This window comes from Dermacentor variabilis, unplaced genomic scaffold (genome assembly GCF_050947875.1).
Source record: "Dermacentor variabilis isolate Ectoservices unplaced genomic scaffold, ASM5094787v1 scaffold_13, whole genome shotgun sequence".
Taxonomy (NCBI): domain Eukaryota; kingdom Metazoa; phylum Arthropoda; class Arachnida; order Ixodida; family Ixodidae; genus Dermacentor; species Dermacentor variabilis.
In genome coordinates, this window is record NW_027460291.1 from 41,842,103 (window position 1) to 41,869,244 (window position 27,142).

The 27,142-nt window shown below is 46.3% G+C and overlaps 1 protein-coding gene across 1 annotated transcript in view; it reads right to left on the reverse strand.

Annotated features, from left to right (window-relative positions):
• The window catches only part of LOC142566708 (endoplasmic reticulum transmembrane helix translocase), a 311,329-nt gene that overhangs the window by 173,921 nt on the left and 110,266 nt on the right, over positions 1-27,142 (reverse strand). Inside the window, exon 8 of the mRNA XM_075677546.1 lies at positions 22,532-22,714. Within this exon, the coding sequence (XP_075533661.1) occupies positions 22,532-22,714 (183 nt within the window). The remainder of the gene's footprint in view (positions 1-22,531; positions 22,715-27,142) is intronic.

The window sequence follows — 27,142 nt, forward strand, 5'->3', positions numbered from 1 at the left end:
TGCTAAGATGGTCAAGCAACTGAAGGTTAAATGCAAGAAGTGTGAGGCGTCGGTGAATTGGAAGGAAACAGGGTTCGAATCTGTAGAGGAGGCTGAAGGCACAGATTTTATGTGCAAATGCTGCGTATTAAGTGCACGCCTGGACAGGGCTGATGAAGCGAACACCAGCCTAGCGTTACATACAGATGCTCTAGAAAAGGAGCTACAGGTAGAGAGGGCAGAGAAGCGCAAACTCCAAGAGCAGCTTAGTGAATTGTTGGACGAAAAAATGGCTGACACCACCATGCAAAGCCACACTGGCAGACTTTCCAGCGCCAGCCACTTGGATGGGGCCTGCACTGGCATGGACAGCAATAGGAAAGAAGGTCAGGCAGGTTCAGACAGGCATAGCTACGCACATGTGGCAACTAGGAAGTCAGGAGGCGATGGAGAGGAGAGGAACAAGCTAACCCCAAGGAATGAGGTCACAGTCAATGATAAGAGGCAGCATAATCTGGAAGTTAGGAGGGAGGAAGGGAACACCCTAGTGCTTATCGGTGGTGACTCAAATATGAGTAGTTGCAAAAGAACTATAATGGAACGTGTAAAGGGTGATAAGCGGGTAGCAGTTGGGGCGTTCCCAGGATGGACAATGGAAGCAGTACTGAGAGAGACAAAAAGCAATCTTTCTAAGAATGTTGCAGAGCACAATTTGGTAGTGGTAGCGGCGGGGCTAAATGACGTCCTGAATGGTGAAACCGCAAAAGTAGTGGAAAGATTAGCGGAGGGAGTTGACGATTTAGGGGCGATAGCACTGCAAGTCCAGACTGTGGTATGCACAGTGCCTGAGTTGCAAAGGACAGAACAGAGAAATTACCAAAGACGTTGTGGCTGTTAATCGAGAGATAAGAAAGCTAAGCCAGGAGAAAGGCTTTGAAGTGGCAGACATAAACAGAGAAGTGCATGGAGCAGGCTTTGGCGGAGGCTTTAAACGAAAAATGCATCTACTTTAATGGAAGGCTAGAAGCCAAGATCGGCTGGCACCTGACAGACCGGGCAGCAGCTTCTTTAGGTGGTCCACTGCGGCTCAGGGCATAGGGGTAGGTAGAAACAATGTAGAAAGTGCAACAATAGAGGCTGACGCCAATAAAATGGCCACTAGGCGGTCCAGGAAGAAAACTACAAAAAAGAAATTTAACACCAGGATCAAGTACATAAACATGCAAGGCGGTAGAAAGAGAGCAAAGTGGTTAGAAATAGAACAGCACTTGAAAGACGAAGAAGTAGGTGTATGCGCACTATGCGAAACACATCTCAGGGATCTAGTAGACCCACCGTTTATTGAGGGCTACGTCTGGGAAGAGAGCAACAGAAAAACAACGGAGAGGAAGGGAGGAGGAGTAGGTATGCTGATACATCAAGGAACAGATAGGCAAAGAATAAAGTCAACTTGCAAAGAACATGTCTGGGTATCAGGTACAATTGCCGGTAAAAAGACACGGCTAGGAGCAGTTTATTTAGGGACAGGGGACAAATGCAGACAAGAGAACAAGGATCTAGTGAAGTGTCTCAATGACGATATACAGCGGTTTGGAGAAGGTGCCGATATTATTCTGCTGGGTGACATGAATGGCCACATCGAGGATCTGGATGTATACAGATTGTAACGGGATGTTGATGCTAGACTTCTGTAAGCGACACAACCTAGTTATAGCAAATAGAGAAACTAAGTGTGAGGAACAAATCATGTGGGAATCCCGTAAGAGACATACAACCATTGACTACTGCTTAATGTTGTAGGGAATGTATAGCAAGCTCGCAATAATGGAAATAGACAAAGAGGGGAAGTACAGCCTCGGAAGTGATCATAAGCGTATTAGTCTACAGCTGGGAGCCCTACTCAAAAGAGAAATGCAGGGAAGCCAAAAAGAGTACGCAAAATTAAATGACGCGCAAATAGCGCAAATAGCGGCTGGCATAGAGGAAGCAATAAAGAAACATCCCATGGAAAGGTGGGATTATAATCAGAACTACTCATTAGTACAAAAATAAAAGAGGTAAAAGGAGTAAACTGCTGGAGAGGAAAGGGGAAGCCATGAAGTTGGTGGAATAAGGAAATTAGAGAGGCCATCGAACAACGACGGTGGGCATCTCGGGAACACGGAGAAACAAAGAGGGCGCAGTTATCTGAAGAGGAAATAGGCCAAAAATGGGAATATTATCGACAAAAGAAACAACAAGTGCAGGTCCTCGTCCAGGCTAAAAGTCCTCTGATCGCTGGCTGGCTAAAGTTCACGATGCAACTAAAAAGGGGTCAAGAAAATTCTGGAACCATATAAGCTGGCTGGTAAAGCGAATCGCAGAAAGCAGGAACAAATTCACAATGCCTAGGGAAAATGTTTAGAGAGAGATGATGCTGTGAACTACATTGGTTCAGTTATAGACAAGTCATTTAAGAAAGACGATAGGGTAATCGCCCCAAATGAGGGAGCAACACAGAATAGCATAATAGAAAACAGCTTAGAACTGACCAATCTTAACTGGAAAAAGGCGGAAGCAAATGTTCCAAAATGCACGTCCGTGGGTATATACGAAATTCCAATTAAGTTAATTAATGAACTTGGCCCAAGAAGCAAGGAAATGCTGATAAAAGCATTGGAGGCAGTCAAAACAAATAAGCAAATTCCGCACAGCTGGAAACAGAGTAAAATGAATATGATTTATAAAGGAAAGGGTGATAAGAAGAACATAAAATCCTTCCGACCAATTACGATAACATCAGTTATATATAGGCTGGCGATGCAGGCGGTGAAAATAAAAATGCAGTCATGAGTAGAAATAGAATACTCGGAGAACTTCAGAACGGGTTCAGAAGTGGTAGGCGATTAGATGATAGCCTGTTCGTGCTTACCCAGTTCATAGAAATAGCTAAGGCGGAAAATAGACCTCTCTATTTAGCCTTCCTGGACATAAGCGGTGCATACGACAATGTGAACAGGGAACTCCTGTGGAACATATTAAAAGATGAAGGTATCGGTTATGAGGTAATTGATTTCCTACAGGAAATGTATCAAGAAAATAAGGTCGAAATAACATGGGAAGGAATTAAGAGTACGACAACTGTTGAGGTACACAAAGGATTAAGGCAAGGTTGTCCTCTATCACCGCTGCTGTTCATGCTTTATATGATAAGTATGGAAAGAAGGCTACAAGCAAGCAATCTAGGGTATAATCTGTCGTACACATTAGGCAGAAAGGTTGTTGAGCAACGACTACCGGGTTTAACGTATGCGGACGATATTGTACTGTTAGCAGATAGCCAGGAAGATTTGCAAACTCTGGTTAATTACTGTGGAGACGAAGGAGACAGTCTAGGTTTCAGGTTTAATGCAGCCAAGTCCGGTGAGATGCTTTTTAACAATACAACTGATCAGGAGCTTACAATAAAAGGCCATGAAATACCCCGAGTGGCCGAATACAAATATCTCGGGTATGGATAAACAAAGGGCAGATGTACACGGAAAAGCACGAACAGTCTCTCATAGCAAAAGAGCGAAGAGATGCCGGGATAATGAAGCATAGGGCATTGTGGGGGTACAACAGGTATGAAGTACTGAGAGGTATTTCAAAAGGAATAATGGTGCCGCGGCTTACTTTCAGGAATGCAGTCCTGTGCTTAAGGGCAGAAGTTCAGTAGAGACAAGAAGTAAATCGGAGAGTTGTTGAAAGATTAGCCCTAGGTGCCCATGGGAAAACCACAAATGAGGCAGTACAGGGGGATATGGGCTGGGCAACGTTCGAAGCACGGGAAGCTCAGAGTAAAATCCCATAAGAAAAACACCTGAGGAAATTGGACGATAACAGGTGGGCAGCTAAGGTATTTAAATACCTATACAGAGAGAGCATTGACTCCCAATGGCAGAAAAGAACTAGGAAGCTAACCAGTAAGTATGCCAGACACGAGGACGCAGAAAGACAGAGCATTAAACGGCAGGTTAAAAGCACGGCAGGTAAAAATTGAATAAATTCAATGGAAAAGAAGCATAGCGCTGAATTATATCGGTACTGCAAACAGCAGATCAGGAAGGAAGCGTTTTATGATAACTCAAGAGGCAGTGCCCTACTCTTTGAAGCTAGGTCAGGATGTCTTAGAACGCGCAGCTATAAAAAGAAATTTCACGAAGAAGAAGACACATGTACTGTGTGTGGTAAATCTGTAGAAACAATAGAACACCTCATACTAAAATGTGATGGTATCCATCCCGATGTAGATGCAGGCACAGTCGCGCTTCCCGAGGCTCTAGGGTTTAGAGATAACAATGGTCATGTAAATAAATATGCAGTGGAAATTAGCAAAGAGCAATTGGAAGATTGGTGGCTCAATAGCAGAGAGGTGACGTAAGGTTAAAAGTGGAGGAAGACGTATTTAAACAAAATGGTGAATTTTAATAACCTGCAACACAGTTAAACAAAAACAAAAAGCTGAGCATGGTGGCAACTACCATCATCCCGTTCCGAAGGGGATGCTCCTACCTTCCATCCACCCATAGCTACTGGCGCAGCTAGTGGTGGCTGCGATACTGACTTTTAGATGGTGCTGGCAATGCACCATATTTATCAGTTTAATTACAAACTGGTGTGTTTTTAAAATCCTTGAATCTAAGCCGAGCCTAAAGTTTGGTATATAATTATTTGAAAAAAAGTATCGGCCTAGATTCAAATAAATACGGTAAGCGGCTTGCTTTTTGCCGCCAGGTGGTAATTTTTGAATGTGCTCCGAAGTTTCACGATCGTCAAAGCATAAAGCAAAAATGGCCGCCTTCGGAAGCAGTGTGCATGCTTCATAAGATCCTAGATCTCGAGATTACACTGCGCCTGTGGCCGATTTTATAGATGGATCGAGCAGCAGCGAGTCTGAGGATGCTGCCCTTTCGCCAGATTTTGACTCTGAGAGCAACAACGATGCAAACAAGCCTGGAACATTGGCAGCCGCAGCTCGGTACAGAAAACTAGTGCTTGTAGTTAAATTTTTGTAGTGGAATACCTGTTCAAGAAAAAATTTAACTTTTTCGGAGGTAGTGCTTGTATATCTCATTATGTTTGTTACATTTTTTTTCTTACTAGAAACAAGCGTGTTTTTACAAAGTGTTCAATTTTATCCGATGGCCTTGATTCCGGCAATTTGTATCTTTTTTTATGACATACATCTCATTAACAAAACCTTTATATGTAAAAAGTGCATTCATTCTGCTTTTTGTTTATGTATTACGTAAAATATTGAGTGTAGTATTATTTTCAGAAAACAAAAATCTGGCATAATCTACAAAAAAAAAAACTATTTTCCCTATGATAGGGAAAGAGAAGCTGACAGCAGTCAAAGTTGCGCAGTCGATATCTGCACTTCGCTACGGCGCGCATGGTGACAGGCGCACACAAACTGAAGAGCCAAAGAGCAATAATACACCCGCTTCTCCGTTGTTTGGGAAACCGTTGCCCGCATCATGCTGTGGGCACATGGAGTTTTTTTTTTTTTTCCCCCTCATTCCTGTGCTCAAATTCTCCCCCTCTTCAGCATCCCCCTCATCGCTCTCCCCTCCCATCGGCCAGCACACCTCGTTGAGAAGTGCACTTGTAACCGCAATATAACCGCTATTTCATCTTGCGTGGCTGCCCTACACGCGGTATACATGTACATAGAGTTCCATGAGAGGGTAGAGTCGGGAAGACCTACATTACAGCCGATTCTGCACTATAAGCTGTTACGTTAATAGTGCTCTCCACTGTATACAGAGGATGCCAGATATACAATAAGATATGGGTGCCGTATGTACCCTATTGAAATAAGAGTTTTCTTCCTTATTTTCGTTGCTTGAACTCCACCATCACATTGCATTCAAATAACGGCAAAATTGACAATTTTACAACAAATATTTTAAATCCCACCATATTTAGCGTTACATTGGCAACTTCTATCTTTACGTCTCAACTCAATCCATAGATGAGTCGCCCGAAGTCAAAATTTTTTTGTTCTCATCAATGCCATTTCTGCTTCCTTTGTGTCCGGTGTTACGGTTACGGTGCTGCAGTACCCTGCAGTGCCACTTTGACTCCACACATTCGCGACATTACGGTGACACGTGTTCAATATGATGGCTGCTTTAGGAGACCAGCAATTCTGATAGCTGAGCAGCTCAGAAACTCCGCCACAGCTCAGTGGCTCAACATCAATGAGTCAACGATTCGCGGATGGCAAGACCAGCGGGATTCCCTTTTTAAATACGAGGACAATCAGAAGGGCTCTGTGGACCTCGTATTGCCTAGTTACAGCCCCTAAATGAAATGGTTGTGCAGTCCTTTAAAGGGGAACGTGGGTTATAAGCCGTTTTTCTTTATTTTTGGTTCAACCTGAACTAAACTTCCCTGTTTCAATCACTTTTTCAAGCTTATTTCAAATATAGAATTACTTTTCCGACAGTATGGTTCAGAAAGTATTAAAGTATGAAAATAAACTTAATGGGTACTTTTTATGGGGCTTTTTGGCAATTTAGCATTGCTAAACACAAAAAGTGAGTTCGTGACGCTAACACCAGACATGCTCTATGGGGTGATGCTATTTTTACTTGTTTGAAAGCATTCTAAAGTAAAGAAAGCAGACCAACATTTACTATGAACATTTTTTCTTATTTTCACTCATTATTTTTTACTGTAACTTGCAAACTGATGCTAGAGTTGCAGAAATAGCATCACTCCCTAGATCATTTTAACCTGAATACACTGATACCAAGCTCATTATTGTGTCTCAACATCACTGAGAAAAGCCGTGTAAGGCTGAGTACGGTGTGTAAAAACATCTAACTGTGAAAAATGCATTTGAAGTTTAAACGGCTTAACTTTTCTAGAATGCAGCTACAGCAATATTAATGACATCATTTTGCAGCTCTATTCTTGACGAGAATGGCAATACTAAATATATGACTGTACTCTCCCAGAAAACGGGGGTAGGCTTGTTATAAAGCCATGTGCTGCTAAACCAGCAGGAGAAACTACATTTACCACTTCATGTGCCCGTTCCAGTGGCCTCCAAGCTTAATGAATATAAAAATTGTATAATAAAGTAGACTTTCCATAGCCAAATAAACTTACACAATGTTAAAGTAAAAAGCATGCATGGAATATTTATTGAAGGGCCTAAATTAATTATTGCCATGCAAGGTCTTCTGGTGGCTTGTGCTGTATTGAAAGTCTGGCCAAAGGAGAGGGACTGCTGAAATATGTATGACAAGATAATGCTTGTAACATGCTTAGTACTTTTTATTATCTTCGAGTTTATGCCATCGACCCCGGCGGATGATGTTAGTTTTAGAGAATCGATTATTTTAGAAATGCCAGGAGCATCGAATGTAATTTCTGGCATCAGTGGCTGATCTGCTAGGGGGAGGGGAAGCAAGATGTCAGATGATTTGCAGGTGAATACTAAACAGAAAGCGGTATTAAGTACATGCGCAACATCCTGCCCAGGAGACTCACGACCCTGCTCGTCCCGCAAAGATAAAGTGCTAGAGCAGGTGGGTTTCATGGAATTCGAGAACTTCTTTGGGTTATTTCGTATCATATCAGGTAAAGTTAAAGTAAAAAATGAATGTTGAGTATCAGCAGTAAGGGAGAGGAAGAGCTTTTCAGTGTCGCGATAAACTTCCCAAGCAGGTGTTGAGTCCACCAGTTTTGCGTGCCTAAATTGATGTTTCTTTTTGTTCTTAAGTCGTTTTGATGTTGTGTTAAACCATGGGGAATGAGATCATTCTGTGATGGTTATGGTAGGAATACAGACTTTGATAAGGTCATGCAGCTTGTGTTTAAAGAGACACTAGTTATTTTCAACACTGCGCTGAGAAAAATCAAGCAAGAACAGTCAGAAAAAGTAGAAAGCTCGTCATTGATAGCTTTGTAATTTCCTTTGTTGTAAAGTGTTAGTGTTTTCGTTGTAGCTTTGGGTAGCATAATATTAAATGAAGCATGCATTACAACATGGTCACTTAAACCTGTAAGGAATGAAAGGAACAATAAACTATCAGGGTGGGATGTAAGTAGAAGGTCAAGGATGTTTGACGAATGTTCGGTTACTCTTGCAGGTGCTGAAACAAGCCGTGTTAGTCCTAACGTTAGGCACATGTCAACGAAATAAGCTTCTTCATTGTACTTATACAACGTGAACACCACATCAGCCCAGGAAATATTAGGAAAACTGAAATCCCCCAAAAGATTGATTTGAGCATTAAGGTGAGTGTAAGAAATTTTACTCAGAACATTGTGAAATTCTGAGACAAAATGTGCAGCTGCGTCATGTTGACAGGACAACAGGATGATGGCTATCATGGAGAAGAAACAACTTTTTGTAAGCAGTGATCGTACAAATATGTGCCTTTATCAATTATTAATCTGTTGTGACATAGTCTAAATGGCTTTTCCTGAGCTCTTGCGAATTAAGATAGCTTTTTCTGCGCGATGCGTGTGTTCGGTGAAAAGTCTTCACTGATGCGGAAGTTCGTTCCGCTTAGCTCTCCTGCGTTTCACAAAACATACTCTTTGTCTATGAAATGTGAAAAACTAATGATTATAGGTCTGCTTATGTTAGGTTTGGACCGGCCTAGGCGATGTGTTCTTCCGATTTATTTAGGTTCGATTGATACGTTGATGTATTCCTGACAAACGTCAATTACTAATTTTCCGGATTCTGCCCACTACTCAGTAACGCAATCCTTTAGCTAAAAGAATAAAATATTTGATCGGCGAGCTCAATCTTCCGCATAGTCTGTTCTGGCCGTAAGCGACGCTAATGCACGCACGTTTCCTACTTCACTTTGGAGCGGAATGAGTCGAGCAATTGGATTCTATTTTAGTTAGCCTTTTTGTGATGTCATCTAAGGCTTTGTTGTTTTGGCTTAGCTTATTATGTATAGATCTTAATTCATTCAAGGGTCACCTGAACGGCTTGCAGATCGTGTAGGGTGGTTAAGATTCCTGGTGATGATTCGGCTGGTTCTGGGTTAGATCGAGTAGAAAGGCAAGGGTTCTGCTCAACATCGCCTGCTACAAGCAAGCACTCAAGTAGTACAGATGCAGCTGCATAATATAGTAGCACAACAGCTGGGGCCTGGCAGCACTAACAATGCCATGCAATGAGTATATGGCATGCAGAGTGAGCAGGATATGTTGACCTGCAAAAGTAACAGGTGATGCGGGTAAGTGCCAGCTATCGCTGCTATGCTGCCAAGCCCACGGGAGTGCGTACAGTTGACATCTGGCCTTTTATCCAACCATAACGACGTAGTGATCGCGTCAGCGACATGTGCCGAGGTTAGCGTTCCGGAGATCAGATACAGCGGGTATGGTGAGAGTGCTGAGCAGCATTGGTGGTGTGGCAGGCAACGGTAACCGGGAGCTTCCTAGGTTCCACGAACAGCGGCAGGCGGGTCTGTTAGCTGCAGTGTTTTTCAGCGAAGGAGCACCGCATCCTTGCCGGCAGCACAGGGTAGACAGGGAAAACTGGCCAGAAGACAGGCCAAGGGGATTGTCTGTAAGAGCAACGGGCGATGCAGGTAAGTGCCGGCCATCGCTGGTGTGCTGCCTTGTTCTTGTTTAGCCTCCTTATAAGCCCATTTGTCTGCGGGTGGTAGGCAGTTGTCCTCCTGTGGCTTATTCAGCTGTGTTGCAGAATGGCTTTCATGAGCTCCGCCGTAAAAGCCGTTCCTCGGTCGGTGATGAGCACTTCCGGGTCACCATGTCATAGCAGGATTTTCTGGTCAACGAATTTAGCAACTTCGCCTGCAGTACCTTAAGGCAGAGTTTTCTTTTCAGCGTAGCGGGTAAAGCAACCGGAAGCCACAACGATCCACTTATTTTCAGATGTTTACATCAGAAAGGGTCCCAGCAAATCCATCCCTATCTGCTGAAATGGTCAGCAAGGAGGTTCAATCGGCTGTAATAATCCCGCTAACCTTGTTGGCGGTGTCTTGCGTCGCTGACAGTATCGGCATGTCTTGACATAACGGGCGACGTCAACTATCAGGCACAGCCAGTAATACCTTTCCTATATCGACGGTAGCGTCTGGGAGAATCTGAGGTGCCCAGTCGTTGGATCATAATGCAGAGCGTGCACTACTTCTTGACGCAGTGCTGAGGGAACAACAAGAAGGTAGTTGGCGTGGACTGGTGAGCAGTTCTTCCTTACGAGGACGTAATTTTGCAGGGAGAACAAAGACAATCCTTGCCTAAATGCTTTAGGCACAATGTTGGTGTTGCCATCCAAAAAATCTACGAGGTTTTTCACCTCCACGTCGGCTCGTTGCTGTTATGTGAAGCGCCTATTATTCAAAGGAAAGTGCAGTCATCCTCGTCGCCTTGGGGCAGCAGGTCAATGGGGGCGCGTGAAAGGCAGTCGACATCAGAGTGCTTCTGTCCGTAGTTGTAGACGACAGTTAAATGTCACGATCTGCCCGGGCTCGTGAACGAGGGAGGGCTCGAGGCACCCTCCGCTAGACAGACGCTCTGCAGCGTGGTGGTGATGAACGATGACTGACCACCGAACAGCTGTGCTCGTCGGTGTTTATTGGTGCGGTGACCAATGTTGCCTACCAAGCCTGGCAGGCCACCGAGCCTGGCGGGCCAACGAAGATTATGCCAGAGGGGACGTCACATGCTTGTTATACCCCTTACCCCCGTTTGTTTGTTAAATAAAAGAAACAAATCTCCATGTTCAGAGCATAAGGCCCTGCCACTGTCCCAAACAAGTAGACGGTGCCTGCTATCCAGGCGAGTAACGGTCCGGCGGCCTCCGCGGTCGAATACTCCGCCTGGGCACCGTTGTTGACGGGCCGGATGTGGCAATGCTGGGTGCTGCCTGAGCCAGCCCCGCTCTGTCCAGAGGGTCTGCAGCAGTCGGCTTTATGAGTAGTGCCGGACTTGACACCGGCCCAACGGGCACGCACCACTGGCAATGGTTGCCACCTCCGAGGTAGGCGGTGCTCCACTGCAAGCGACGGGAGTTGCCGCTAGTCCTCCCGCAGGCTGGAACTCTGAAATGGCAGTCGAGGGTGCTAGCCAGTTTCCGAGGCGAGGCTTAACACGGTCGGCATGTCTGTGCCCCATGGCCCCGTCTAGCATGTGGACGAGAAGCGATGAGGCGCTGGCAGGAGACACCACCTGCCCGGTGGGGACCAGGGTGGGCCAGGACGAAAGTTCCCAGCAAAAACTGGAGCTCCCGACTCCGGCAAAGGCCCGGGACGGCACCCTTGGTCAACAGCCAGCTTCTGCTTCAGCTGCTTCAGGAGCGCTGTGGATCGGAGGTCCGGATGCAAGACGTCCAAAGGTGTCTTGACCATCCCACCCATCAGGAGCTCACAGGGGGCCACGGCCAGTGACATCGTGGGGCGTGGTCCAGTACTGAAACAGTATCCGGGCAATCTCAGTCCGGAAATCCCCAGTCTGGCTCTTCTTGAGCTTGTCCTTGATGGTTTGCACCACCCACTCGGCTGCACCATTTGAAGCAGGGCGGTACAGTGGAACCATCATCCGGCGAATTCCGTTCTTCATCAGCCAGGCCAGGTACTCTGTGCTGGCGAAAGCAGGACCATTGTTGGACAGGATAACGTCCAGCAACCCCTGGGCAGCGAAGACCTGTCGTAGCGCTGCAATGGTCGTGCCTGCTGATGGAGTGGTGACAGGTATAACTTCCACCCACTTCGAAAAGGTGTCCACTACCACCAGGAAGTAATGACCCTTGAAGGACCCCCCCAAAACCCACATGCAGGTGGGAATGGCCAGGGGTGATTTCCAAATGATGTGAGGCCTGCTGATGCTCCTAGCAGATTTGGCAGCTCTGCACCATGTAAGCGATGTCTTGGTCCAGGCCAGGTCACCAAACATGGGACCAGGCCACCATCTTAGTTTTTTCCACGCCAGGATGACCCGCGTACAGCAACTGCAGGACCCTGGGATCACCACACTGGAACCCCACGGTAGGCAGCCCTGCTGCAAGCTCAGCTCGGCGGCTTTGTGGCTATAGGCCTGCTGAACCAATTCATCCCCACGGGACACCACCTTGACCACCTGAGACAGGACTGGGTCCCGGCTGGTCGCTTGCGAAACTGCAGATCTGGAGAGTACCTCCGAATACGTGTGCTCCAGCATGAACACTTCAGCAGGTTCTGGAACAGCATCAGGCACCTATGGCAGGGGCAGGTGGCTCAAGGCATCAGCAGGTCCCAGATCCTTTCCTGGACGGTAAACCAGCTGGTAACTCTAAGCTGCCAGCCTCAAGGCCCAGCGTACCACTCGAGGTGATGCCTGCATGGGAACTGCCTTGTCAGGCCCCAGCAGCCCCAACAGCGGCTTGTGGTCCGTGACTGCCTCGAACTTCCGGCTCCACAGATACTGATGGAAGCATTTGACACCAAACACGAGGGCCAGGCCTTCCTTGTCCAGCTGGCTGTAGCGTTGCTCCGCAGCATGAAGCCACCAAACAGCAAACCACACAGGGTGTTCCTGGCCATCCTGGTCCTGGTGTGCCAGGATGGCTCCCACGCCGTATGGCGACGCATCTATGATCAGGACAACAGGCTTGGCAGGATCGAAGTGTACCAGCACTGGAGCCTTGGTGATTAGCTCCTTGCTGCGCTGGAAGGCCCGGTCCTGCTCCTTCTTCCAGACCCATTGCTGACCATCTCAAAGCAGAAGATGGAGCGGCTGTAAATGCTCCGACAGGTTCGGCAGGAAACTCCTGTAAAAGTTGATGAGGCCGAAGTAACTCTGAAGCTGCTTCTTATTCTGGGGCTTGGCGCCCTGAGCACAACATCAACTTTGCGGGGAGCCAGGGCTAGGCCAGCCTGGGAAATGACGTGTCCCTAGTACTCAACACTGGGGGCCAGGAAAATGAATTTTTGCAGCTTGAGCTTGAGACCGGCGTCCGTGCCAGGACATTGTGCACGTTCTGCAGGTGGATGACATCCTGGTTAGTGGCAGCGACAACGGGAACCAAGTACACCACCACGTGCCTCATGCCCCTGAAGAGGTTGTCCATCTCCCTCTGAAATATGGCTGGGGCTGAGGCCACGCCAAATGGTAAGCGCGTGTACTGGAAAAGCCCCAAAGTTGTCGATGTTGTGACATACTTTCAGGAGGCATCCTAGAGCACCAGCTGCTGGTAAGCATCTCTGAGGTCAAGCTTGGTAAAACTGTGTCCACCGGACAATGCTGACCAGAGACCTTCTATCCAGGGCAATGGGTACTTCTTGACGGTAGCGACGGGGTTGATGGTAACCTTCAGATCCCCGCAGATCCTGACACTGCCATCTCGCTTGAGGACTGATATGATAGGAGCGGCCCTTTAGACGTCTTGATGGGCACCAGGATGCCCTCTCGCTGTAACCGTTGCAGCTCCTGGGTGACACCGTCCTTCAGGGCGAACAGCAGTGGGCGAGGCTTGAAAAAAACGTGGCCGGGCTCCATCAGGTACATAGATGCCAGCCGTCGTGCCGGCGAATGTGCCCACCCCTGGCTGGAACAGGGATTTGAACTCGGTCAGGAGGCTGGAAACAAATTTCACCATATGCAGGCTGGCTTCCTGGTACTCTGGCAGACGAACGCTCAGTGCACGAATCCAGTTTCGGCCCAGCAGCGTCAGCAACAACCCCTTGGTTAAGTAAAGGGGAAGGGTTGCCTCGCTGTCACCAAAGTGAACGCTGACCTGCGCCTGACCCTGGACCTGGGAGAGCTGCACAGCATCACGCCCGAAGCCTCGACGGACAGGCCGGGGAAGGTGTGCTTGAAGAGTTTCCAGCCATTACTGACACACTGGCCCCTGAGTCCAGTTCTATGGAAATAGTATTTATTCAAACCTAGGCCCATAGTTTATTTTCAAATACTCATATACGAAACTCTAAGGTCGGCTTAGATTTAAGAATTAAAAAAAAAACGTGCCAGTTTGTAATTGAAAATGATAAATATGGTGCATAGCCAGCACCATCTAAAGAATTCAGTATCGCAGCTGCTACTATCTGCGCCAGCAGCCAACTGAACTGCATGAGCGACGTTGCCATTTTGACTTGTGTTGTATAGGAGTGCAGTGTGACGTTATCGTAATGGCGCCAAATAGGCGATCCCAGAAATAAAAAGTTGTGCTAGCAGCAGAGGCATCATCAAACATTCCAGCCAGGCAGGAATTCAGCATCGATGAGAAAAACGTCCGTCAATGGAGGGGGCAACAGGAGACGCTTCTTGCGTGTGCCGCAATGAGAAAATCGCAGCGATAAGGAAGATAAGCGCACGATCACAGAGAGGAGCTATTTACTGTGATTGCGCCATGTTTTGACGCATACAAGCCTTGCCGCACTGTCTGCGAATACATGGGCGTGCGGGCATGCACAAGTTTGCGTCCACAAGTGTACAAGGCTAGCAGCGATGATGGCATACAGTGAACTCGGCATGTTCATATTAAATAAATGCTGCTTTCCTTTTGTGAACGCTGTCCTCACTTTTTTGTTCGACTTACATTCAAGGTAAGTCTTTTTTTATTTTTCAGGCTTCGGAGATTCGGGGGTTGGCTTAGAATCGGGGGTCGGCCTAGATTCGAGTAAATACAATACGTCAAATTCCTGGATGATTATGCCAATTTCTTTGCTACTGTGTTCTAAAACCGTCACTACCCAGCACCTGCACCAGATGTCACATGGTAGTGTGACGGTCAAGAACGCAGCAACAAATCTGTGTATGGCAAAACTAACTCCTTCTTAGGCAAACCTGTGCCCAGAAAAACAGGCTACACTCAAAGCACAGCAGCGAACAGTTGGCGATCGACAAAAATCTGCCTAGCGGGTCAAGCGAGTCAGCTTTTATACATGAATCATCGAAAGTTACAAAGTAATCGCTGGAGCCTGTGTGTCTTCCAGAAAGTACTACACAATTCGCGTCGCTCATACAATCAGATTACAACAAGGTTCGATGACATAAGAGAACGGGTAGAACCATCGATAACGTTCGAGAAACTTCTGATACGTGCTGTAGCGTCCTGTGCTGAGCGATAACATTTGTTAGGCGGTAAAATGTGGTCACCCGATAAAGATAAACAAGCACACGTGTCAGTATAATCTGACCAACAAAAATTATGCCTATAATACATAATCCTGTATGAAAGAGTTGCGAGAAGCTTCAATTTAAGCTACACACAGGCTAACACTCTGCAGGACTCTGAAACAAAAACCGCCAAGAAAGTAAATGCAGAAGAATACTACTATCAGGTGCCAAACACACGTTATTAGAGAGATTTAGCATACCGTGTACCACAATCCACGTCCATGAGCATACTGAAACACTTTTTTTTTCCATTTACACTTTGAAAAAAATTCACCGATGATTACGATACTTCCTAATTGATTACGATACTTCCTAATGTAAAATTTGAGCGCAGCTCTATACAAGTTTTCATTTCCCGATGTATCGGTTGACAAGGACAATCTGTCTTTTACGGCAGATTGCAAACAGAGCAAGTGTGGCACGACTGCCTCGCCAATCGGCAGATCGCGAGAGGCAGCACGTGGGTGACACATGGGTGCAATTCACAGCAGCCACTGCAGACAGACTTCCACTCATGCAGTGCTTTTTTTTTCATATCTGCACTCCGCGTTCACTCTTTCACTTGTCGCTGTGATCATTCACTCAGTCATGCCGAGGGAGAACACCGACACAAAACGCAGGAATTGCCGCCTAAGAGCTGTGCTCGAAAAAGTGGTGAAACCCATCTCACAATGACTGTCAATGGTAATGCATAGCATTGAATCAATACAGCGACACAACGTATTGACACTGTCAACACTAATTATGTATTAGGCGTGTATTGGAACTGGACTCCTTTTTCGGGCTTCCCTAAGAACACACGGCATCATGAGGCACCGCTGCCGTGAAACCTGCACATTTGTGATAGAAGTTTAGACTATTTGAACTGTGCGGCCGAATGTGCGTGACTACTGTGGGGCAGCAATGGACGAAGAGGAAAAAAAGGCTGGTGTCTGGGCTGAGGGGGCAGCAATGTGAACTGCCTAAGGTGCCTGGGCTGGCCTTTTGTGCCGATCAAGCCGAGCAGTCCGTCTACCCAAGGCCAGTGTTCTTGGGTGTGCTGGCAGAACAGGCCGGGCTTTCCTTGGGCTTGAACCAGCCTGCTCCAATGCTGTGCAAGCATCCAACACCAACGTGTTCCGGTGCAGCCAAGCCTTCCGAACAGACTACACTGAGGTGGGCAGACGTCCCGACCCAGCTGTCACACGAGTGGCTCGTCGTGTGCCAGGCCTCCAGCCCCTGCGCCACACACTGCTCCAGATTCATCGTTGCAGGTGCTTGTTCCGTGAGTGTGCGATACCGACACACAATCAGACGTCTTCCTACACTGACGCTGTGCATGACTACCTAAGTGACAGACAATCATGAAGTGAATCGTGTGTGTTATCGTGTACGTTACCCTAGTCCTGTCCTCGTGTCATTAAAGCCTCTCTGTGTTCATTGTGCCATCCCTGTAAGTTTGAGGCCTGAGCCCACATCATCCTATCACAATTTTGGCAAGCCTGCCAGGATTTTGAAATGAACAGGAGAGGCGATGGAGATTGAGAGGTTGTACGTCATAGGGAAAGAGGAATGGCATGAGCGGAGTTAAAGCGATGGGTTGACGCAGAAATCGCGAGGGAATGGGACCACGCCCAGCATCGGGAAGAGGCGAAAGCGCAGGCTAGAACGATTGGAAGAAAAAGAACGAGTACTAAGGCTCAAGATCGAGCTCCAGGAAAAGACTGCTGGTGCACAAAGTGCGCTGAGTGACAGAACTACGGAATAGTCGGTTACCAGGGCGGCTCCTGAGCTATTCAGTCCCCATAAGTTGATTCCCCCATTTAACAAAGCCCAGGATGATTTAGACGCCTACTTGCAACGTTTTGAGCCAGTGGCAACAAGTCAAGAATGGCCCCATGCAAAATGGGCACTCACCCTCAGCCTCTGCCCGACAGAAGCGTTGACGGTCATGGGACGGCTTGATTCGAATGGAGCCTTAGGCTACGACCAGCTGAAGGCTACTCTTTTTCAGCGGTTTCGGTGCACCGCTGAGGGATACCGAGAAAAGTTTAGAAACGCAAGGCCCGAAGACAATGAAACTGGCCTGCAATATGCAGGCAGAATATCGACTACTCTGACCACTAGCTTGAAATGTCCCATATTGAGAGGATGTTCGACTCCCTCAGGGACGCCATGACTGCTGAACAGTTTTTGAGAAGATGCTCTGCGTTGCTGCAAATGTTCCTGAAAGAAAAGAATGGTAAGACCCTCGCTACGTTGTTGAGGAATGCCAATTATTTCATAGAGGCACAAAACCTGACCAATCTAAGTAGAGAGAAGTTCTCCAAGGAGTTCGTGTTAGACTCTGCTCGCAAGACTGAACCTCCAAAGGCAATGCCGTGCACAACTAATAGGTGTTTCCTTTGTGATAAAGCAGGACATCGAGCTTCGGAGTGCTGGCGCCAGACTAAAGAGAACCCTGCAGGTCGTGGATAGTCCGGCAGAAAGGGACAAGGAGGTGAAGCCTCAAGAAGGAAAAATCAAAGACAATGTATACTGGCTCCGTCGCAAGCCGAAAAACCGACAGAAGAGCGTGGCGGACACGTCGTGCTTCAAGGTGGCGAAACAGTCCCAATAGTCAACAGGACGTTAATGATACAAGGGCTCAAATGTGACAGCGCAAATCTGCCAGTGGAAAGAGGCTTCCTCGAATCACAACTGGTGTCTGTCTTAGGAGACACTGACTGCAATACCGTGGTCATGCGACTCTCTTTGGTACCTGAGGACAAAATGACAAGAACAAAAAGCCCAGTGTTCTTGCTGGACCACACAATTCGCTACTTACCGGAAGCGATAGTATACTTAGACAGTCCATTCCTTACAGGTGTTGCGCGAGTTAAATGTACGTGAGACCCCCTGTATTATGTGGTATAGGGAAACATTGAAGGTGCCCATGCACCTAATGGCCTGGTCACTTCATGGTCTCCGCAGAAACATAACAGTGACAAGACGATTTACCTTACTAACAGGATGTCATCCGCCGCTCAAGCAGAGCTACCAGACATAGAGTGCCACACGCTGTCCATAGCTAAAGATGCAACTACCTTCTCAAGACATAAAGAAGACGATGAATCTGGCGCCGAGCTCATTGCTGTGACAAAGGAAACAAAGACATGAAGCTAGTTCGACAATGTCAACGACGCATTGCATGTGCCGCATTGACTCCTCCTCGGTGCTATGCTCTGCACCACCCGCACCTCAGAAGCACTCGCGGTTTGCATCCGCAAAGATGCGCGGGCCCACTGGGCTCACTCATAGATGCCTTGGCAGATGCCACTTAAAAAATTGTTATTGGCAGCGTTTCAAAATGCTTCGATTGATGGACATGGAGATTGCAGCACAAGTAGAGACGCTGACGAGGTTCATCCCGCAAGTGCTCATGTTGCCCCGCTCCCGACTTCAACGGAGGCTCTAGCTGCTTTCACCCTTCTACATTGCCACTGCGGCGCAATAGAGGGCACCGGCCTGTTGCTTGTGGATTGTTTAGACTATGTTGACGACTCCGTGTTTAAGTATGCAGCTGCCAATAAGAAGCAGGCTGCACTGCTCCAGTATTTTCAGTCAAATAAATAAATACTTTGTGTGAAGCTTCCAGTGAGTATTTACTGCGCCATGATTGGAGTGCGATCGGGGATCATTGTTTAAAGCGTGCGATTGGCCTATGCCGCGCCGACTTCACGTGGCTGACGAAGTCGCGCGCTCACAGCGGACGAAGTTGGCCCCGCCTAGACTAATTGTTCACGACTCAACGGAACGCCCGCTCCAAACAATGATCCTCGATTGTGCGTGCCCTTGGTTAATTGATTGATTTGCAGAAGTATTTGACACGCTTTTTACAGATTTTATATATCAAATTCTGGCTATATCGAACTATTTCACGATCACTGCACTGTTCGATATATATGGAGGTTTGACTGTACATACAGATACAAACATCAGACAGACATACAGACAGACGGATGGACATAGATAGACAGCTAAATAGCCCCCCAGAAAGTGTGTGAAGTATTCTAAGAAAGCTAGGGCATTAAATTTGGTAGATTTCCTAGACTTTCTTTGGCCGATGCAGCAAGAGCGGTCTTCCAAGTGCTTCAATGTGCACAAAGAGGTCACCCACGGCAACGTCACCTGCACAGATGAATCTGTGAATGTCGGCACTATGCGGCACATCCACAAATGTAGGCATATGCACGGTAGAATTTGTGGCGTCATCTTCATAAGAGATGACAACCAGCTGTGCCGCCACGATATGATGATCTGCGCGAAACTGGAAACCCAACAACCGATGCACGAGAGGTCTTGTACGTACACAATACTCATAATCGTGCATGTGTGTGGACACCTGCATCGAATAAAATCTGCAAGCTTTCAGGTGGCTAATGGATTCGATCTTCACACATGCTTTCGTGCTTTCAATACGCACTACTCTTGGGTGATTACTTTTGGAGGTACCTTTCACGAGATTCTGCAGACGTCAAAGTATGTGGCTGACCGTGCTCTTGGCACTGCACGAAGACAGCGACCTTGGAGCAGAGGTAAAAACGCTGTCAGCGGTATACGCCGATGCATCTGGTGATGGAAGCAGGCGCTACGGATAGAAAACACAGAGAGAAGGTGCAACAAGACGCCAGTGAAGAAGGGACAAAGATGGGCAGCGGTTGAGCGACGTGAAAGGGAGAAAGGGAAATGAAGAGCAGCAAGGGAAGGAAAAAGAAGCTTAGGAGGGAGCCCGGAAATCAATCGGAGCTTTCCGCATGCTAAGAGGCGGTCCCCGCTTTCTGACGGAGGGCATGGCGGCACAAGGGAGCAGCCGGAAGCTGGTAGCACTTCTCACCCGTCTGCCACTGGGTTCACAGTTTTGCGTGACTCATCGTACAAGACAGGATGTGCAAGAATCTCGTGTCATATAATCTAGGTTTTTAGTGCATTGCCTCTATGTGGAGTTTGCTGGGACTGCACTAATCCATCGTAAAAGCCAGGATCTTGTAAAATTGAGGGACATATTACCAGGACTCCACTGCAACTATAAGCCTCCCTCATGTAAGGCCAGCATCCAGTAAAAAAAATTGGAAAAAAGAGTTGTGAGCGTTACACGAGCAAATACAATATTTCGTGTATGATAGAATAAAATGCTTTCTTGACATTTAAGATACCAACACTTCAAGTGGCTTTCTTTATTAGACAGTTTTTCTCTTATATACCAGCAATGTTCTCTTCCAGGTGGGCAGCAGTGGGTCAGTGAAAATTCAGCTTTTTTTTTAATGGTCCTCAGGTGTGGGGAAATCTTAGAAAGAAAGGTCACATAGAAGTTAAGAGAATCACACTTTTCTAGTGTGATGTTGGCAAAAATTAGTTAGGAAATAGAGCCTAGGGAGTTGCATTCCCACCATGGAGCGCATGACCTTCCGTTGACGCAATGCCGCCATTTTCATACCATTGTAAAGAGGAGCGATCTCAATATCAAATAGCTATAACACTGCATTTTGCAGTGCAGAAGTAAAGAAAAAGAGGTGAATGAAAAATGAAAAAACTAGCAACGTGAATTGTTACTGCTGCTACACGCATACAGAAAGCCCTCCTATTGGCTGACGCATATTTGAATGAACAACACAAGTTTTCCGCGTATTTTCACAGCGATGAGATGTGCAGCTTTCACTGCACATCCGCTGTTCGCAAAAATTCACTAATGCGTGCACAGCATCAGAGCACCGAACACAATTCCTTCTGGGTTGGAATTTTTTTTTGTTTTTCTCTCCAAGTTTTGGGCTGCCAAGTTGTGATGCAGCCAATACATCAGTGCAGCCGTTACTTGAGATTATATGGTAGCCTAAGCTGACAGCGTTGTGGAGTCAAGGTGGCACACGCAATATCTGAACTTCGTGAAGTGAATTATGCTGTGTGACGAGCGAATGCAAAACACAGCTACAGAATCAACTATCCTGAAATCTCAAGTAGATATGACAGTCAAACATTAATTTAGACTACGCTCGTTACAATGGACCCATGTAGAACAGACTTTTGAATATAACGGACCATATTTCAACCTTAGTTTGGTCTGCCTATTTTATTAATGCAATGAAGTTCACTTTTAACGGACCGTGCTACAACGAATTATCGGCTACAGTGGACGAAATTAGCAGCAATTTTTGTCCAAATTGGGCATATAAAACGGACTTTTGCCGCGTCGAAATGAGCTGGCAACTGACTTGCAAGGGTGCAATATCTTGCGCTCGAAAGAGAGAGAGAAAAGCGGGGCGGAAGTAGGCTGTCTTTCGCACGCGAGGCACGGGGCGGAGGCGAGGGAAAAAGGGGAGGTTCTACTCCGGTGGCTGCTGCTAATGACACGGCCGTGCGGCTGCCATATCTTGAATGCGATCTGCAATGTGGACAAAGTGCACCCAGTGCAGGTAGCTTCATATGTGCTGTGCTTTCGACGTTTAGTTCGCGTTGAAGCGACACACAGCACGAAGGTCAATTCACTAGTTGTTGCTGCTGCACTTATCTTGTTTACTTTGCTATCGCAATCGATGCTTTGCCTTTCTACTGAAACTGCGACTTTTTCTGTTTGTTGTTTACTTTGGACATTCATCACTCACTCTTTGCAATAAAGTTGTTAGACATCGTGACGAAAGTTTTGGAAGTAAGGCGTCTTGGATATTACAGACTTCAGATAAAACGGACATTTTTTTTTGTCAGATTTTCAAGGTCCGTTGTAACGAGTCAACTGTATGACGAAAACTAACATCGGCAATTATCTTCGTTATATCAAAATCTTGTGACAATGACATTCTAGATTTTATGCACATAAGTAGAGGCACCGGTAGATTTTTTTCACACAGAAGGGGCGGCAAGATTTTCCTAATTATCAGGCAATCAGAAAAAGCAAATTTGAATGAGAAATCATTTTGTTGAATTGATATCTTCACATGAGTGGTACCTCACTCGTCGATCCTTGCTGTCAGCAGTGAGCAAATGGCCATTGGTGCTGCCTGTCACTTCAACGCTACGAAGCAGCAAGAACACAGCATGCACGAAGCTATCAACCCTCAGTGTTCCTAGACTTTCTACCCATGGAAGATTGCTTTATGAAGTTTCAAGATAGCACCTATGTAGCCGTGCTTAGCAACGCCACATGGAGCCACCACCAGAGTAGAGCGCCCTTCAGGTGCCTTGCACATGATGCAAGATGTGTGCTTCCTCCCCGCCTTCTGCTCTTGCACAAGCGAGCTCGAACCACCATCCTTGGCTCACCCTCTCACTCGCACCCACAGCATACTGCGCACGGCCACAAGGTTATCACACACGTACTTTATATGGTACATCACGGCGATAGCAGCAGCTGAAATGCACCTGGAGGGTCCATATAGTTGCTATCACAATAAATGTAAAATAAAATAAAAAGCACCTTTGATCCAGACATAGGAGGCGGCAGCAACAGCGAACAGAAGCAAGAACAGGATGAAAGCAAAGGTCTCGAGGTTGTTGGCTGTCACCCGCTTGACTCCAAACAAGATGGTGCGTAGCAGCTTGCCCTGGGCCGTGCCAAAGCTCGTCTTCAGCACGTATGCCACACAACCATTGTCCGAGGCTGGAAAAGTACAAACACCACTGTGACATCAAGCCGCTGGGGAGTTTGATATATCATGGGAACACACCACTACAGTCCTACATGATAAAAACATATTCAGTGTCAGCTGCACAACAAAAAGCACTCACAAATAAATTACACATTAAAAAAACCTTTCCAGGTGTGAACACACAAGGTAATGTAATACAAAGGTCAGTCAAATTAAAACCGCAAACGTGTAACAAAAAAGCAAAAAATGGCAGCAGTAGCTCATATGTTGGCAGGCATGTTCAGAACAGTGCACCAGATGTTCACTAGGTGGCAGTACAATGCACGTGCAGGTTTACAATAGGAGTTAAGAAAGTTTGGTTATGGAATTGACCGTTTTTTTTTTCCTTTCCTTTGTTTCTTTTTTACCATAGGTAGGACATTGGGCAATATAATAACAAGCTTGGTGGCGCAACCCACCCCCTGTTCCAAAGGGGACGCTCATAGCATCCATCCATCCATCCTGGTAGAGTTACTGTATAGCTCCCCTTAGGGAGCCACAGTTGCACCACTGTTTTCCATGCACCACTCGCAATGCCTCTAGCGATTCTAGCGTTCCTATTCACCAAACGTCATCATGTGGTCAAAACAGGCTCCATTGTGCTGCGGAGAAGCCAACAATCCGCAGGTGACGCCACAGCTCCGAAGGAACAGCCAACCAAGCACAATTGAAATCGGCACTACTATTAGTGTTTCTCATTCCTCAATGCCGCTGGTCAGAAAATACACGTGTTCACAGGTATTATCACGATTAAATTTCACAACCAACGTCACACAACACACTGACAGCTCTTGCTGCCAACGGAAGCAAACCCAGCGTCTGCCTCCTCCCTGTCGCCCATGCTTCAGGACGTTTGGCAGCGCCTCCAGCCCCGCTGTAGATCATCGAAACTAATCCAGCTACCGTATCGCCGTCGACAACATCATATGCGCAACCTATAAAGCTGCAACCACCGTCCACCACGCACTGTGGGCTTCGCGGCTGTGCCACCACACAGACCGCTAACCAGTTCATCCTGATCATGCAGGTTAGTAGTTGGTATCAAGCTCCTTCTAAAAAATCAAGTGATTACTTTTTGGTGCAGCTGCCAAGCCCACAGTGCTGCATTTTACTTATTTCTGAATGTATTGAAGTCATACGCGCCCTGCTACTGCTATCAGGGGACATAGAGACAAACCCCGGTCCTGAAAAAGCCGTCCTCGACGAACTAGAAAAATTGTCTACTAGCCAGGCCACACTAATATCCGAGATGCAGAGCCTCAAAACCCAGCTAACAAGCACAAACTGCACTATTGCTAATCTAAGCACCCGCCTCACAGACTTAGAAAATCTCTGCAAAAATCTTTTAGCTCTCTGAACAGAAGTTGACACCATTAGCACTAAGACCGGTCAACTAACACATCGTATGTGCGATATTGAAGAGCGCCTTGACGACCTCGAGAACCGTTCCCGGCGCAACAATTTAATATTCCATGGTTTTCCCGACACTAACCCGAAGGAAACATACGTTCAATCGGAGCAAATAATCATAAGCCACTGTCTTGAACGCTTTGGTCTTATAGTCGAGCCCCAACCTGCCGTGGTTGCTCAGTGGCTATGGTGTTGGGCTGCTGAGCATGAGGTCGCGGGATCGAATCCCGGCCACGGCGGCCGCATTTCGATGGGGGCGAAATGCGAAAACACCCGTGTGCTTAGATTTAGGTGCACGTTAAAGAACCCCAGGTGGTCAAAATTTCCGGAGTCCTCCACTACGGCGTGCCTCATAATCAGCAAGTGGTTTTGGCACGTAAAACCCAAAATATTATATTATTATTATATTATAGTCGAGCCCAAAGATATAGAGCGAGCACATCAACTAGGGCGTTAAACCACTAACCGCAAATGACCCATAATAGTGAAGCTTTCATCCTTTAAAACTAAAGAATCTATCCTCTCAAACGGTCCAAAACTAAAAGGCACAAATTTCAGCATTGGGGAAGACTTCACGCGCTCAGTTCGAACCGCCCGAAAACAGCTCATTGCCTTTGCTAGGAACAAATCCGTACCATTTTCATTACGTTACAAAACATTGCATATTGGAGCCCAGCTATATATCTTTGACACTGCACCAGGAATTGTCAAAGCCGTATTGTAGGGATCATGTCGCCGTCAGCAACCACGCCATCAGCACCATAAATGCGCAAGAGCGAATCTTTCATTTTCTGTACTTTATACTAACATACATAGTTTTCTTCCCAAACGCGTGCTCCTGTCTAATCTAGTACAATCAACCGGCAGTAGTATACTGATACTAACAGAAACATGGCTCAATGACGACATTTCAGATACGGAGGCACTGGCTGACTTGCCGAACTTTAACATTTTTCGCCACGACCGCAAAAATGCACGTGGCGGGGGTGTACTCATCGCCACTAACAAAGAACTATCATGCTCTCTAATCATTACATCTTCACAACTGGAATCGCTATGGGTAATGTGTCGTGCCCCTCCCGAAGCAATAATACTTGGGGTATGCTACAGGCCCCCTCGAACTGATCCAGATTTCGCCCTCGAACTTAATGAAATATTATCCCAGCTTACTAAAAAACACCCCAATGCACACATCCTCCTTTATGGAGACTTCAACTTCCCTAGCATTAATTGGCTCAATCAGGCTTCACCAACTTCAGGAAATACCGAAGCAAGCGAATTTATCAATGTTTGTCTCAACTTTGACCTCATCCAACAAGTAACAGAACCGACGCGCGTCACTTGTGAATCCTCAAACATTCTAGACCTTGTACTAACGAATAACCCCGAAAGCTTAAAATCTATCGCATATTTACGAGAAATCAGTGATCACAAAGTCATTCATACTACTTTTAACTTCGTCCCCAAAACATGTCCCGTCTTCCGCAAAACAATTCACTTATACGATAAGGCTAACTATGAAGCAACTAATAATGAATTACGAGATTTTCTGCCTGTTTTCCAATCCAATTTCGGTTCCCGTTCCCTCAATGATAACTGGCTAGTGATTAAAGACAAAATTACTGACCTGACTAATAAATTCATCCCCAAGGCGAGCTTTCTTGCCAATAAAAATAAACCATGGTTCTGTAAAAATTTAAAAAGACTCGAAAATAAGAAAAAGCACCTTTTTCGTACTGCGAAATGTGATGGAAGTCCGAGCGCATGGGACAGGTACTATTCTGCGGAAGACGCTTATTACACTGCAATTCGGAAAGCGCAAGAAACATTTTATCATAACGACTTAGCTAAAATTCTAAAAACTAACCCTAGAAAATTTTGGGAAGTCATAAACCCGCAACAAACACATGACGTCACACTTACAAGCGATAAAGACGAAATTATGAGCGATGCTGTTTGTGCTGACACTTTTAACATCGAATTCTCATCCATATTCACTGAAGAAGCCGACTTGCCTCTTCCTACGCCACCTACTGCGACACTGCCAATGATGGCCCTTGTTGAAATTTTTGTCGCTGACATTTCATCACTCATTGACAAATTAAAACTTTCATCATCGGCTGGTGTCGACGATATTAACTCAAAACTGTTAAAAAATACTAAAGAAATAATTGCAGTGTATTTTTCGATGCTCTTCTCACTTTCACTTGAAACAGGAACCTTACCAGACGACTGGAAAGAGGGCAAGGTCATTCCAGTCCACAAATCAGGTAACAAACAATCCCCCCTAATTTACTGCCCCATTTCTCTAACAAGCGTCCCATGTAAAATTATGGAACACGTCATATACTCTCACATTATGCACTTCCTTGACACTAACAATTTTTTTCATCCTTCCCAGCACAGATTCCGTAAATCTTTATCTTGTGAAACCCAACTTGTCATATTTCTTCATGATCTACACTCTAATCTCGACCTCAACCTTCAGACCGATGCAATCTTTCTCGACTTCGCAAAAGCATTCGATACAGTATCACACAAACGCCTTATACTAAAACTCTCCCAGCTGAATTTGCACCCTAACGTTTTCGCATGGATCGTAGCATTTCTCAACAAACGCTCCCAGTTTGTTTCAATTAAAAGTAGCCGCTCCAGCTCCCTCCCTGTAACATCCGGCTTCTCCCAAGGATCTGTACTCGCACCCCTCTTATTCCTCATATATATTAACGACCTGCCTGTACATGTATCCTCCCATATCCGTTTATTTGCCGACGACTGTGTCATCTATCGCACAATTACAAAGATTTCTGATCAAACTGCACTCCAACATGACCTTAACCTTGTACAACAGTGGTGTGATCTTTGGTTAAAGAAGCTTAATCCTACTAAATGCAAGCTCGTTTCCTTTCATCGCAAACTTAATCCCCTATCATTCTCATACATAATCTCCCACTCCACTGTCGAAACAGTTCAAACATACAAATATCTAG